General features: G+C 32.1%; 1 protein-coding gene across 6 annotated transcripts; it reads right to left on the reverse strand.

Annotated features, from left to right (window-relative positions):
• Positions 1 to 313: 313 nt before the first annotated feature.
• On the reverse strand, positions 314 to 15,468 carry LOC139499160 (uncharacterized). Of its 6 annotated transcripts, none has more exons than XM_071287849.1 (9): positions 15,380 to 15,468; positions 12,705 to 12,784; positions 10,842 to 10,902; positions 6,924 to 7,086; positions 5,145 to 5,432; positions 4,390 to 4,456; positions 3,667 to 3,737; positions 1,509 to 1,586; positions 314 to 796 (listed from the first exon to the last, which is right to left on the reverse strand). In XM_071287849.1, exons 3-9 carry the CDS (start codon positions 10,875 to 10,877, stop codon positions 462 to 464), a joined length of 1,038 nt encoding a protein of 345 aa, XP_071143950.1. In that variant the 5' UTR covers positions 10,878 to 10,902; positions 12,705 to 12,784; positions 15,380 to 15,468; the 3' UTR covers positions 314 to 461. The 6 variants fall into 6 exon arrangements, with proteins under 6 accessions (XP_071143950.1, XP_071143948.1, XP_071143947.1 ...); XM_071287847.1 differs by having other exon boundaries at positions 15,233 to 15,468; XM_071287846.1 differs by lacking the exon at positions 15,380 to 15,468 and adding an exon at positions 15,233 to 15,367 and having other exon boundaries at positions 12,764 to 12,784.
• Positions 15,469 to 16,419: the final 951 nt, after the last annotated feature.

Consider the following 16,419-nt stretch of genomic DNA (forward strand, 5'->3'; position numbering starts at 1 on the left):
CCACCGTCAATTTTGATTTGACGGTCGCAAATCTCCGTTTTACTGTCTCCGCTACGCGTCGCCAGTAAAACTGCATTTGCGACCGTCAAATCTACAATTGACGGTGGCAACTCTTCAACTACAGTACTGTTATTCCTTAATTATACTTGATTTATTTCACTTAAGTTTTAATTTGCATAAGAACAATCTATTTGAAGATGTGTGTAATAAGGATAATGACTGTTATAATTATTATTGAAGGCAAAGTTACTTGTCAGTCGACAGTTCTGCGGGCATGTTCTAGTTTGTGTATAGCAATGAATTACACAAATAATAAGTTTCAAAATTGTATTTCCTAAGTATAAAAGGAACAATATGTTTATCCGAAATTGAATTTTGTCTCAATAGTTTTTAAAGTTTCGTTCACACATGGTCATACATGATTTAATCATCGTTCATATTGTCGCTCTGAATAAATATGTTTATCTATTTTGTTCAGTGTTCCTTTGACAATTTCGAAATGCTATCCTATCGTCATCTGTAACAACTGTGTTTTCTATTCCATAAATGAGGTCATTATATTCCGGATGTCCTTTTAAAAATGTTAGAAATTTGTTATAACCGTTTTCGTCTCCAGATAAAAGTTCTCCCATTAAGATCCTATTCTTTTCTTTTTGTAATCGTCCAATTTCAATCGAATCGCCTTCCGTTTCATTCAACGTATTACCAGATACATGTTGATCTACCAATAATTGTTCTGTTGTGTTGTTATCTGTTGAACGATAGCGATATAAAACATCAGGCCACTCTGACAATCCTGCAAATATTTACAATTTTATTTCATTAAAGTCCTTACAAGTGCAGTATCAAATGAAATAAAAGTACTACAAAAAACATAAAATAATAGGAATACATGACCCAAAATATTGCAGTTACAAATAAAATGTAAATAAATCGAGAAAAATTGAGAGATCATTTCTCCTCATTTTGTAACATATACACTCGTACAGATTCAGAATACTTTATAAGTTTAAAAAAAGATATGCAATGCTTAGAGTGATTTAAATAAACTTCAATTATAAAAGTCAATTATATCCGATGTCATTGCAAACGAAGTAATGATCTAGGATTTTGGTGTAAGGGTTATAGAGCGTTGACAGAATAATTGTCTCTTGCCACAGCCAATCAACATGTCCTTCTTCTTTTTAAATATCTCGAAGCTGTTTTATGGAAGGGTCACGCCTGCATTACATAGTGATGACACGCGTTACGTTTGAGCAGAAATGTAAAAGCCATCCAATGGAGCAGATGGTATGGTATTACTTACACATAGAAAGATTACAACTAGAAATTTAAAACATCAGCTTTGTCATTGATTTTATTTTAAATTTCCTGATAACGTAGTGAGAAAGAAATCATATGGATTAAGTATGATCAGGGTAGTTTTTGCCAGATCTGATCACCTCTTTATCAATAGCATAACATTTTATTGTTATCGAACATTATATGTGTATTGAAAATATACATACCAATTACAGCTAACTCAGTGATCATAACATCTATTAATGCTATGATGAAGTAAAAACATGTTAATCTATATTTTCTTCCTGTAACGAGAAATATTTCTGTTCATATTTTTTCAGTACACGATCGCGATACTGTTTTGTCTGTAACAGAAATAACTTAATATATCTATGTATGTAAGACTTTAAAGTGCGATGGTACTCTAAAGTGCGATGGTCACGCTAAAGTGCGATGGTCTACGCTAAAGAACGATGGTGTCTTGCGCTAAAGTGCGATGGTTGTTTGTTTGCTTAAGTGCGATGTAACAAAAGAGACATGTTCAAGGGCACTAATGTTTAAAACAAGTCTTTTTGCACAATCTGGTTTGCTATGATAAAACATATAATGCGATAGACTTTTACTTTACCGGTATTATTATGTGACTGTTTCTAAATTTAGAAGACTGACCTAGTAATAATTTCTTAAAGTATAAAAGTATTATTTAGGTGTTACAAAATACTATATTTCCTTTAAATGAATTTTTAATAATTCGGCCGTATTGGATTGATTGTTGGTTGCCGTTCAGTGGCAAATGTTTCATGCATGTTCAGGACGAGGGACGTATTGGATGTATTTTGCCGTTTACACAGCCTATTAATGTAAACACGTCCCCTTAAAGTTGTCAGTTGCAAATACAAAATTCAGTCATTGTCGGGATAAATGAAATTTAATTGTACAATCTTTAATTGGAATGCGAGAGAAAGGGGTTGTAGTTTGAGCTTTCCCCTTTTCGTAGCGGATATTAATCATGATTTACGCTTGAAAACGTGTACCTTTATTTTACTTACGTTTATACTCCTCAATAAAATCGTAAACATTTATATGCATCTGTTCGCTTATTTCATCTTTCGGCAAGTTCATTTTTTGGTTTGTATAAACGACTGTGAACGTCATTATGCAACTTTGTTTCGTACGTCTATACTTTCGCGGACCATCGCACTTTAGCGTATGGAGGCATCGGACTTTAGCGTAGACCAACGCACTTTAGCGTATGGAGGCATCGGACTTTAGCGTGGACCATCACACTTTAGCGTGACCATCGGACTTTAGCGTGGACCATCGTACTTTAGCGTGACCATCGGACTTTAGCGTGGACCATCGCACTTTAGCGTGACCATCGGACTTTAGCGTGGACCATCGCACTTTAGCGTGGACCATCGCACTTTAGCTTGACCATCGTACTTTAGAGTGGACCATCGCACTTTAGCGTGACCATCGTACTTTAGCGTGGACCATCGCACTTTAGAGTCCTACATATATAACGATATATGTACTAACATTTGGTCAGATCATCAATGTACATGAACACATATATAATATCATGTTTGCATTAGAGACACTCATCCAATGTCGGGAAAACTTTTGACAACACAACTGTCGGTACACTTATAAAGTTTTCGTGGCTTTGTAATGAATTTGGCCTTTTAACATTAAAACTTTTGATTCGAGCATCAATGATAGGTCTTGTATGACGTACCATTCATCCGGTGTTATCAATAATATTTGTATATACCTGCTATCTCTGTGTATTTTATATTGAAATGATTACAGGATATATCAGATAATGTAATTCTGGCTTTCACCTGTCGTTAGTCAGGAATCTGTCGATTGTTGATGTGGGTCATAAGTGTTTCTCGTGTCTCGGTTTTTAAATACTAATATATTAGACCGTTGGTATTTCCGTTTAAATGGTTTCACATTAGTAATTTTTGGGGATCTTTATAGCTTTATGTTCGGTGTAAGCCAAGGCTCGGTGTTCTTTGACCTATATAATGTTTGATTTTTATTAATTGTGACTTGGATGGAGAATTGGCACATTGACACTCATACCACGTCTTCTATATCTATTAAACTAAGTATGTTGCATACAGGTGAGAACAACTGACTAGCTCTCCTTTTTTTTAAAGATTATTGGTCGATCTATGACTGAACATTAGTCTTAAAAATGCTAATTAAAATATTTCCGATTATCAAATTTCCCTACTATCAATGATAACAACATCTGTTGATCCTGTTAGTTTTGTTTGATACAAAGCATGCAGCATGAGATTCTTTTTTTCTTGTCAAATTTTAGTAGAATATTTATTGTAATTGGCCAAGGACATAAATGAGATAGTTACTTACCTTTATAATAACTACTTCTACCGTCGGTAAATCTGTCTACTGATGTTGTGGACTCATTCTTTTGTGTTGACCTGTGGAAAGTTATTTTCGAAAATTTCACTAATCTTAATAGAAAATAAATGTAAAAACTTTAACTGATTATACAGAAAACAGCGAACCTAACTTAATAATCGTGAATTGCATGTCTTGGCCTTTTATAGCCAACAACACTATTGGTTATTCCTGTTTAAAGGAAATAATTACATTAGATGTATGTTTCATTATAATACGTTATTCTGATTGGCTAACTGCACATCACCTGCTATTCATGAAACAATTGTATTAGACAATAAAATTTATTATTCATGATGACACGAGGTCCCACAATAAAGTGCACAGGTAAATTAAACGAAAACTTGATAAAAATCGTGTTTTCATGATTCTAGCTAAAAAAAATGTAATTATAAGTATTGAATGCTTCTTTTTATAACTTTATAGGGTTGTAAAAGCGTTGACCGTGCGCACATTTTTAGTATGAAGCGCTTCCGCGCTTCATACAAAATGTACTTCGGTCAACGCTTTTACACCCCAATAAATTTACAAAAAGCAGCATTCAATTCTTAATTGAAAAACGATTCTTAAGGTGGGAGAAAAAAAAATCCATGCATTAAAAATAGTAAGCATGCTATTGTAGTATTGAATGGTTTTACTGAATTTTTTTTATCATATAATCAATAAACTTACGGTCTGATAACAATTTTTGGACAAGATACATTCCGAACAGTAGAAGCAATAAAAGGACAGAGTGTATCTGTAAGTGCAAAAAACAATGAAAGAATCTAATAGGATTGAAAAGAATTATGACAATTACGTAAAATATAATATACATTTTGAAGATTGTCATGTAAATTGACATTATATCATAAGTCAAATCGAAGTAGAAAAAACTTACAATTATTTCTAATACATGTAATAGAGGGATTGTGTGCCTTGACATTTAGGTTTAAAACCTTCTTTTTACTAACATTACGTAGCAAATACACTGATAATGTGGATAAATTATGAAAGTTGAATTAACTAAGAAATGCGATAAAAGTAAAATAACAAAAAAAGGAACCTCGAGGTAAAATTAAGTCCCACAATCAAATGGCAAAATCAAAAGCTCAGACACATCAAACAGATACAAATGGACAACTGCCATATTTCTGACAGGAAGTTTCGTATGTCGAAAATGATGGTTAAACGTAATTAATTTAGATTTTAAAACTTAATTGAATTCATAGTTTAAATTCGCATTTTAAGAGGAAAAAATCCATTTGATTTGCAATGCTAGAAATTGAAACAAAATTGAAGATGCGTATTATCATCCCTTATTATCAATACAGATTTTTCAGTAGTATAAAGGACTAATTGATCAAATTGACCTCCCTAGTTACAAGATAATTTGTGACAGTGGCAGTCTTCCTCTCAGAGTAGTGAAGTTGAATATTAAAATTTACCTTTATCATTACAAGATAGCTTATGACAAGTGCAATCTTCTTTTGATGGTATACAGTAACAGTTGTGCTCTGGCTTGATAACAAATATGTACCCTTGTGAAGAATCGCATCCACATGTTGTATCATTTATCATACTTCCTTCACGGTGGACGATTTGACCCTCTTCATTACAAAATGACTTTTGATAAACACACTTATTGTTACCATCAGTTGAGAATGGGAAAGGCTGATACCGTTTATAGCTGCATCCTGCTTTGTTGAAATATGGTTCGAATATAAGTTTGCTGCCTATAATTGAAATAACAGTAATTTGATATAGACGACTTGCATTATAAAAAAATTTACAATAACAAATAAGAAATGTGCTTTGATTGCAAGATAACAAATTAAAAAAAAACAAAAGACACAGATATAAACAACAATAGATCCCCGTTCTGTCTTCAGGAATAACCGAAAGCAAGACAGTACATTAAGCTATATGAAAAACAACAAAACTACATTCTTTGAATATGAAATGTCACTACGGCCACACACACAACGAACGTGTTGTTAGTATTTATATAAATATTCTGTATCAACTTCACAAATAATACATGATGGTCTTGATGTATAGATTCTGCGTACTGACGTTGTTTATCATCGTAACAACGTGTTATATTGTTTTTTTCATTTGTCTTTGTTCTAATATTAATATTTCTTTTACTGTTGAATTGTTTTCTGTGATATCCATTTAACGTGGCTCGGTACATCCAGTCAATGTGTTTGTGTTTTCTTTCATTTTTGCTAGTGTGTTTTGTACATGCGACTTTTTGTTTTTCGTTGGTTCTTATAACATGACTCTGTACTTTAAAAGATCATGTCAGTATCCTATCAGTATGTTATTGTTCTATAATATGTCATTATGTTATATTTCTATTATAAATAAGAAAATACGTGGAACCACAAACATCAAAATTGATTTATTTAGTGAAATGAACCATTTGTGGATTCTCATAAATTCTATAGAACTTTTGGACTAATTTAAATCTCGGTCTATTTCTGAAATTGATTTTACATACTTTTGATTTTTTAACCCTGCATGCTAACATTGCCCATGAGACATTTTAAATTTGTTTGTATAAACATTGAACGGCAAAAATATGTGACGTATAAATTTTCTGACGTCAGACACGCGAAATTGTTTCTTTAAATTGTAAAACGATGCTGACTGCTGTACCCATATTTTGACTATTTTATTTATCATGTCTGTTTAGTTAACGCATCATTGTAACTATAATGGAATTTGATAAGACTGTCGTACAAAGTGAGAGGTTTAGCGCTATAAAACCAGGTTTAATCCACCATTTTCTACATTTGAAAATGCCTGTACCAAGTCAGAAATATGACAATTGTTGTCCATTCGTTTTTGAAGTGTTTTGTCATTTGATTTTGCCATGTGATAAGGGACTTTCCGATTTAATTTACCTCTGAGTGAGTATTTTTGTGATTTTACTTTTTCCATGTGACTAAGAGGATGAAAGAGCCGGTTGCTAAACAGTAAAACATTTCCAACTTAGGCGAAGCTAAGGTTAACAATGTTGAAGAGAGTCCATTGTTGAAGATGCTAATAAACCTAGACAAGGGTAAGTTTCTTTTTCGACATTGAGTTTTAATATGACTTTGGTAAATTGCGTCTATCGCTTTCTCATGATTATGTAAAAGGCTCGTATTTGACTTTTGTTTTTAGATACGGACTATATGAAGGGGTATTGATTGGTTAATAAATGATAACAGTTTTACCTGTGCTGCTGTAATCGAGTCCATCACAGGTCTCTCGATACGAATTCTCTGGTGAACGTAATAAACATACATAGCTCTGACCACAATAAAACTTTCTTGCTCTTAGACGCCAATGTCCTGGAGCTGGACATCTTAGTTCATATTCCAGTGTAACAACAACGAGCTTAAAGATATCAAGAATTAATTCGAACAAAACACTGTTTCATTGTGATCATATCTGTTATCAATATATCAAATTATATGATAAATTTATGTCAACGTAATTAGTATAAAAAAACTCACCGAACTACCAATTATTATCAAATTGTAATATTAACAAATGTTCCCTTTTCTTTGTTCTCATTAAAGCAATGGGTATGGAACAACTAGTTTTTTTAAAGCAATTGCTTTTATGCCGTCGCGTATGGCCATCTTTGTGACCCAGATCAGAGACTCCGCCCAGATCAAGCCATAGTATTTTGTTAAACAGGCTCCTGGTCAGTCATTCTTTAACACCTATGTATGTTTTCTAATGCAATACATAGCTTGAAACTTTAAAAAAAAGTTAGTGGATTTAAGAAGTTTCAGAATATGTTCTTGTAGATGTATTTTTGTATTTAAAGGGTCAACCGTTTGACTATCAAATAACATAGAAGTCCGAGTGAAAAAAAGTACATTTTAATAAATGCGATTCCGTTTTCCGCCGTTCGTACGATGTTTCAACAAAATATGGATTCATTTCAGTTGTTGATTTAGTATTGAAAATTTAACAGAATTATCTCCTAATAAATACGGTTTTTTATGTTTAATTTGTGTTTCTTTAAGAGGTCAGGTGCTCTTGTTCATTCATAAAATTATCGTTCATTCATACATTTATCGTAAAATCAAAATCACTACACAGGTTAATGCGTAGTGTCAAATTATTACCTGTAATCTAAAAATAGACAAACTTTATTTGCGCAAATAATTTAGCGGAACGAAACCCTTGTTGAAAACACATAACAATAAGTTCGTTTTCCTTTTCTGTCAAAACTCCGTAATATTTATCGATCACCTTACTAATGAAATGGACCCGCCCAAACGTAGTAGATGCCAAGTCGGTCCAGATGAAGAGATATTTACAATTTGGAATTTTCTAGTTTATTAATACATAGATTGAAAAAAAGTACGTCTTTTTAAATATCATGATCAAAACTGGGTTTGCATAAAAAATGTCAGATGAAACCATTATCCTCGTCTTTTCAGTGAACAAGTCTACTACACGTTTGTTGACACTCGACGGTCCACCGTGTTAGCAATTTTATTTCACATGTTTTCGAAATATTGAAGATCATGTTTCTCAATGTTTCCTGAAAATTGATAAATATCAAAGCAACGTAGAGCTGTTTGTTCTTGTTCGTATAATAAAATTGAGAATGGAAATTGGGAATTTGTCAGAGACAACAACCCGACCATAGAAAAACATACAACAGCAGAATTAAGGTCACCAGCAGGTCTTCAATGCAGCGAAAAATTCCCGCACCCGGAGGCGTCCTTCAGCTGGCCCCTATACAATATATATACTAGTTCAGTGATAACGATTTAATGTCATGTTTGGCTGTGATGACCCCCCTTTTCGGGATTGCATGAGAATTGTAGTTATCTCGTACCCACATGCACTTGTTTCTATCCATAGCAAGGTCGACTATCCATATAAAACTATTTATATGGATAATCGACCTTCCTATGGATAGAAACAAGTGCCTGTGCTCGTACCGCATCAGAAGGACACATATCAACTGAGCAATAATGTTTGGAACTTAGTTTTAACATGAAAATGATGACAAAGTAACATTATGAAAATATTTTTATTAAGCTGAAATATACATTTATTCTTTACATGTTTATGTCTTGTAAGATATTTTATTTCTTTCCCGTTTTTTAACATTTGCGTCTGGAAAGTTGAAATGTTTTAACTTAATCATTTGTGTTAATGGTTAAATATAAATTAATAATGAAAATTGTTAAAATTAAATCAATAAAGGAAATTATTGCCAAGGAAGTTACAAACACTACCAGGAGATAATCCATGATGATTTCTTTTTGAGTTATATGTTTCAGCACATGTATATTTGACCCCAACTTTAGCCTGGTAAACGTGTTGTCTCCTTGTGAAATATAAAACATATTAAAAATGACTTTCTGCTAAAGTCTTTTATTTATATAAAGTTAAAACCTTCTTACTTTTAACTAGACAACACTCATGTCAGGTTTAATTCTTGTATATATGTGGATGAAAAATAAAAGTCCCCAAACATTAACATGGCAGCAATTGCTTTTACAGCCTTTAAGGCTTTGATTTTAAATAATTAGCATACATGTTCATAGAGACCGTTTATACACACTAAACGTGTTAAATTTAAATGTATAGTAGTATTACAATGTATAGATATCATTTGACACTTAAGGATGTTCGCTTGTCATTTTTTGGATTTTTTGTCAGATTTTCGGAATCCTCTTGTTTTATCCATTTGAATGCCTTAAAAACTTTTGCCGATGTCCTCCAATTTTTTCTTTACATGTATAATTATAAGGCATCTATAAAAGCCTTATAGAATCGTTGTTATTTTTTAATAGTTTTTGAGAACGTAAACCTGTCAATGATAAAGCTATGAAAAATCAAGATAGAATATTTTCCCGCCAAAATTTCAATGGCTAATATCTGGAAAACAGGCACATTGACCTACATAATTATGTTTTTTGCTATTTTCTTTATTAATCCCCTATCAGTTTGTACTTGTGTAATGAAAAACCTTATTATTATGAAACTTAGTAGCGAACTCCCTTAATATACATATGTTACGGCTTGAGCTTGTAATATTAGATGTAAAATGTATGACAGTCAATAAAATATGATATTGCAATGACAAAAACAAATACTTTATTCACAAACATTGAATGTTCATACACAAGTAATTCATTTCGTTTAATATAATTCCCAAAAAGCAAGAAGGATATTTAAAACAAAGTAACCGCATTGAATAGTCAACAGTTAAATATAAAATAAAATAGCTAGTCTGCTATGAAATTGGATTTTACTAGTTTTATTAATTTCATAGAACATTGTGATTTTATTGGTGAATCAAGTTAGTTCAATCTTTATTTTTATATCGAAATATGAAGCATGCCTGTTAAAACCAAGAACTGCTCATAAAATTCCTTTACTGCAGTCAGATTATGGAAATTTATGACAGCATATCGATATACTTCTTTTTTCGATTTTTTAAATTTATTGAAAGCATGTTGTCTTGCAATTTACAGATATGAGCAACAAAATTCTGCTTAAACAGGTGATATAGACTGATATACATTTTTTTATGGTAATATTCTTTATACAGCATACAAATGTCAGTATTCACCTCAGAAGCTAACAAAACCTTTAAATAAACTTATTAAGAAGGGAGATGGTTACGATAATGTTGTCAGGTCATTTGAAATTGCATATTTTGGCTTAAATATTGATTCACTTATAGGGTCTTTGCATTTGAATTAAACACATTTACTTAAAAACCAGTTGCTGGCATGACACGGGTTGTGTTCTTCTCATATATATAGTTTAGTAGCGAACTCCCTTAATATACATATGTTACGGCTTGAGCTTGTAATATTAGATGTAAAATTGGCAATGTAAAGTTGGCAATGTTTTACTGTTTAACAAAGGGCCTGATCATCCTCTCAGTCACGTAGAAATTATATGCACAATAATATACATAAATAATACTTACAACACGTTTGGTGACCTTCTACTGCTGTCTGTTATATGGTCGGGTTGTTGTCACTTTGACACATTTCCTATTTCTATTCTCAATTTTAGTTACACATTTTTATGAAATAATTTGAACGTAGTAATTGTAGGAATCAGTGTGGTTCTTCACAAAGTGAACACAGAAATTGTCTTACCTGATAAAACCAACCTAGGAATAGTGTTTTCATCATAGAGAGTGTATAGAGTCAAGTCAATCTACAAAAAATTAAAGATCGTATACATGTTTTACCGTAGAATTCCTTGTCATAATTATATATACACTGCTTTTAATTATCAATCGCATTGGATTTTTTGTTATTCCGATAGTTTAAATACGGTCTCAAACTATTCTAACAAAATGTAAAGTATTGATTTTTTTACATTAATTGTTATGAATCAATTTGGAGATGAGCAAATATTTTTTATCGTTGACGCGTCGTCTTCGTCACGCAGGAGTTGTCTCTTACTTTGCTTACCTCGTCAAAGTGCCTCATTTTAATTTACCGCCCTTTTCGATGAATTGTAAACCCCGGCGGTGAACAACATGGAAAGCATGGCTGGAAGTGGAATGAAGTTGACTGACCAACTGTGAGCAGAAGAAATTTGAAACAGACGAATAAACAGTCAAGATTTTACTCAAAATATACCGCACGTTTGGTGGTGATAATCGAGATCGACTTGAAATCGGGTGGAACTTTCACTTTCAGACAGAGCTTCCAGTTTACACGCAGGATTACTGAAACGTCAACATCTAATTGATAGGTGACAATCAGACATTTTTTCAATTTGTTATTAGTGGCGGTTCAAAAATTTTCCTAAAAAGGGGGGGGGGCGCTCCAGTCATGCTTCAATGATCCATCATATAATCAACCAAATTTTTCCACAAAAAGGGGAACCCAGCCCCCCCTTGGATCCGCCTATGGTTATGACAACCTGAATAAGGAGGGGGCGACTGTGTGATTCTAGTTGTATTAAGGAGATGACATCAATTTCAATACTTTTGCGTCCTATCCCCATCTTCAATGTGTCCAAAGAGTAAAAATGGTTGATAATATAAACACAACCGACAACACCTAGAAAGATGAGTGAAGAAGTTATGGAATTTTATTGATTTGTCTTATATTTCTGATAGTCTTCCGACCTATTCACATATGTTTAAGCCTGAAGAGGTGACCTATTCCAGCAGCATGTCATTTCATATATTTGATATTATAGGAAGTGCCCCAGTATACATATCACCGAAATGCCAACCTAGTAAGAGACAATTTATATGTCTGGTCTCTTTTGTCGAAATCTAGTTGAAAGGTTTAATCAACAAAAATAAAACAATAACTTGAGAATCGTTTTATCCGAACACAGAAAAAATAGTTACTGCAACGACATTACTTAAACCTCAATTTGATTCAAATTAAACCAAACTTACACCGCGAAGAGAAATAATGAATATCTGATAAATAATGAATAGTCATCCAAGTTTTTAAGGGGTTTGTGTTTCTCTTTAGTTTTTTCTGTAGTGTTTTGTGTTTTGTATTTGTCTGTTTTTCTTGTTTTGTTTTAAATGGCGTTTTCACTTTGGTCTCTTTGGTATCTCTCGTCTCTCGTTTATGGAACGTCAATAACCAATTACAAATAATCAAATCATATTCCAAAACACAAATTACTGTTTTACGGGTGAAATCAAAGGCACCTTACATTAGCTCATGTAGTTTTTATTAAACCAAGTTTTTAATGTTCCTCAATTTCATGCTTAGTTATATAGAGACTAGTTTGTTTGAATTGTATCATATGAAGAATATTAACAAGAAACACATAAGATTGAATTGAAGGGCCAACACAGCGGTATTTGTGTGTATGCAGACAAAACCATTTTCTTTAGGAGAATTTTTGGGCTAAAACATATCATAACAATATATGAACTAAAACATTGAATTTAGAAATCAAGCAATGATTTTCAAGAGTATACAAGACTTCACTTATTGATACAAGATGAAAATCTCTCATTCTTTTACAGAACTTACACCAAATACATAATGTAGATTTGTTCTGTTGGCTCCTTCGTCTGAGTAAATATACTTACAAACAAACGAACGAAAGGTGTCTGAAATTATCAAATGAAAGATATGACTTGCTGTTGTTGTCTGCATCTACACTTCATCATCATGATCATTGTTATAATATATCTATCGAACCACAACGACTATCTTGGATAGTTATCAAAGGTACCAGGATTATAATTTAGTACGCCAGAAGCGCGATTCGTCTACATAAGACTCATCAGTGACGCTCATATCAAAATATTTATAAAGCCAAATAAGTACGAAGTTGAAGAGCATTGATGGTCCAAAATTCCAAAAAGTTGTGCCAAATACGGCTAAGGTAATCTATTCCTGGGATAAGAAAATCCTTAGTTTTTCAATAAATTCAAAGTTTTGTAAACAGGAAATTTATAAAAATGACCACATAATTGGATAGACAACATTAAAATGGATCAATCAAATTGCAGGATGCATTTAATCATACACCTTTAATATATATGATGTCGCAGGTAAATTAAGGTATCACAACAAATTCAATGTCCAAGAGTTTATCTTTATTTTCACCTTTTGTCTTTCAATTATTGACACAATTGTTCACTACAGTGCATTATCACAAAACTAATCACACAAATGAGTTGTGAATAGGAGATGTGAACATAAATTGTGTATCGTTTGATATACTTATTATGTTTGAACTTCAACTGATTGGCGCAATAATCTATCTATTACCTGCATGTAAACAATACTATGTGTGCTTTCAATATCAATATCAATATTATTACTTTTAGGAATTAAAACAACAGGTGATACTTTAAAAATACTTAAATGCCACCTTGAACTCTCACGATTGTTTTAAAAAGTACTTTGTAACAATACATACACATATAGGAAGGTACACGTATAGTGTATTGAATTAACAAGAACTGATAAATTACCAACAGTTGAAATATAATGACACCCTCGTACTTGATTTCAAAGTTTGATGCAGACAAATGTGAAACTACAAAACAGCAACTGATTAACATAAACATGATAAAGCAACTGATTCAAATATAAACACTTACGTTTCAATCAACGTGATCTGTCAAGCCTGATGCGCACAATACAGTCGTCGGTATTTAATTTAAGACATTTTTTCGTGTATTCAAATCAATTCACACTAGGTAAAAAAAACTTTAAAAATTGCACACATTCATTGTAAAATTGATTTGATATATCGTACACACGTTGGGTATTGTTGTCCTTATTTTTTTTTCACATTCAGTTCCAAACCTAAGTTTTAGAAAGCTTATGTTGAAATCATGTAAAAATTGGCTTGTTGATAATAAATTGTCTTTACATTTAGGAAAGACGGAAAACATTTTATTTGGTCCAAAAATAAAACTTTATAATGTTAATGTAGATGATTTGTCTATTGAATGTGATAGTTTTTAAATTGAGGGTTAATCAAATGTGAAATATTTAGGTATCATTTTGGACAATTTGTATCTGGTGAACATGTTGTTGATACTATTATAAAGAAAGCTAATCAAAGACTAAAATATTTATATAGATTTAAAGAACATTTGTCTAAACAATCTAGAAATCATTGTGTACTACTTTCATACAATGCCATCTTGATTATGCTTATGCTTGTTAGTGAAGGCTTATCCAAGAAACTTAACGACAAGCTTCAGGTTATTCAAAATAAAATTAAACGGTTTATATTTTATCTTCCTTAAAATAAACGAATCACTGTAAATGAATTCGAAAAATTGGGATTATTGAATGTTTGTAACAGAGTGAAACAACTTCGTCTGAATCATGTATAATAAATAATAATGACAGACATCAAGTATTATGCAAATTGGGTTAAATACCAAAAGGTGCTTCTTGGAAAAAGTTTAAATGTCATCTTGCACTCTCGCGACTTTTTTCGTAATCAAAACATTCAAATGTAAGAAGGTACACGTAAAATACACAATCTAGTGTATTGAATTAAAAAGAACAAATAATTGTAAGAGACAAAAACAATCAAAACCAAGGAGTAAACAAAGACTCACAAACAAAACAAAGGACATTTACATCAACAGTTATAAATAATAATTAAGAAACAACACGAACTCCACTTAAAACCGGGAGTAAAATCAGGTGCTCCGGAAGAGTAAGCATTTCCTGCACTGTATACGGCATCCGTCGTGTTATTTCTTTGTTCAGTCCGGTAATGATGGAAGGTTATTATGACTGAGGAAGAATATTAGATATGATTTCTGACACACTTTTGTCATAATGGCTCATAATCAGCTCTTGATGCCGACCGTAAAATTTCTTGAGTGATGACCTTAATTATAAGATTTGAAGCGATTGTTTGAAATGAATCTGCTGCGTTATGGATCAGTACTTATCTTATCGTACACAATTAAAAGGTGTTTACACCTATGTATTGATTTTAAAGTTTGATGCCAAAAAATAGAAAACTACAAAACAACCGCTGTTTTACTGAAGCAAATGAATCAAATATCAACACTTACTCTTCCGATATAGTTATCTATCAAGCATGAATTAATCTGTTCGTCGGTATGTGTTTGCCAACATTTACTATTCTACCAGAACGATGAATTTTTTATCTTCTAAGCATGAAGAAAACTGGTCATCAGTGTGTATTTACCAACACTTACTATTCTACAAGGACGATATTGTTATCTTCTAATCAAGAAGAAATACGATCGTCTGTTTGTATTTGTCGACATTTTGTTCATGTGTATAACAGTCTATGGAAGAAGCGTATCGATAAAAACTTTTCTTATATCAATGAGCGATATTGTCTAATATCAAACCGTAAATATGCAGACGCTGCATGTAAAAAAGTTTGTTTCTGGCAATGCAAATATATTTTATATTTATAAAAAAACGATTCTATAAGTTTGGAGTATTAAACGCGTCGGATGGAAGGTTTTTTTTCTACAACAATAAATCACTAGAGCGTAAAATCGACAATAACCTGCTTTTCAAGGTCATTTTGATAGGAAAAAATCAAGTACACCAGTGCAAAAAGAATCAAGGTAAGATTTTGTTATCAAAATACCATCTTTAGAACATATTGTTCAAATATAAACAACAATCAAGTCTAAATATATAGCCAATAGTTGGTTTAAAGCAAAAGTTTGTGTCCGTGTTGAATTTCAGGTGCGGTGTTTTTCTTATATACACAAATAAACAAATGCTATTTTGTCTAATATCAATGCGATACTTTTAAAATATCATAGCAATATTTTTTTTATATCACTATAAGTATAATTGTGAGCTAAAAAGCAGCATTAGGATCACTGCTTTACTTCAAAATGTTGTTGGAGGCATATTTGCAAATTTCTAATTTGTTTTTGAAACAAATCAATCAAACAAGCGTTTAGGAAAACTTGTTAAATAAGATAAATAGCAAACTATCAAAATTATTGTTTACATATATTACATTCACTATATTTTTTTTCAAAAAAAGCATCATATAGTTCCTCCATGTGCAAAGCTTTCAATGATTTTATTTTTATTTTCAGGCAATGGAAGTTGAAGGTGCGGTCGGCTCCACAACAGAAGAGGAAGATAATGAACCCGAATCCGGAAAAAAAACAAAAACAAAACAACACAAATGCAGTCAGTGTGCGTTTACCTCAAGATGGCCAAGTAGCATGCATAGGCATAAAAGAACCCACACTAAGGATTT

Source organism: Mytilus edulis, chromosome 12 (assembly GCF_963676685.1).
Source record: "Mytilus edulis chromosome 12, xbMytEdul2.2, whole genome shotgun sequence".
Taxonomy (NCBI): domain Eukaryota; kingdom Metazoa; phylum Mollusca; class Bivalvia; order Mytilida; family Mytilidae; genus Mytilus; species Mytilus edulis.

Coding starts and splice junctions, on each gene's coding strand:
- LOC139499160 (XM_071287849.1), bottom strand. CDS start 10,877: ATGATGAAAACACTATTCCTAGGTTGGTTTTATCAG. Junction 7,087..10,841: donor TCCTAGGTTGGTTTTATCAG/GTAAGACAATTT, acceptor GATATCTTTAAG/CTCGTTGTTGTTACACTGGA. Junction 5,433..6,923: donor ACTCGATTACAGCAGCACAG/GTAAAACTGTTA, acceptor TTTCAATTATAG/GCAGCAAACTTATATTCGAA.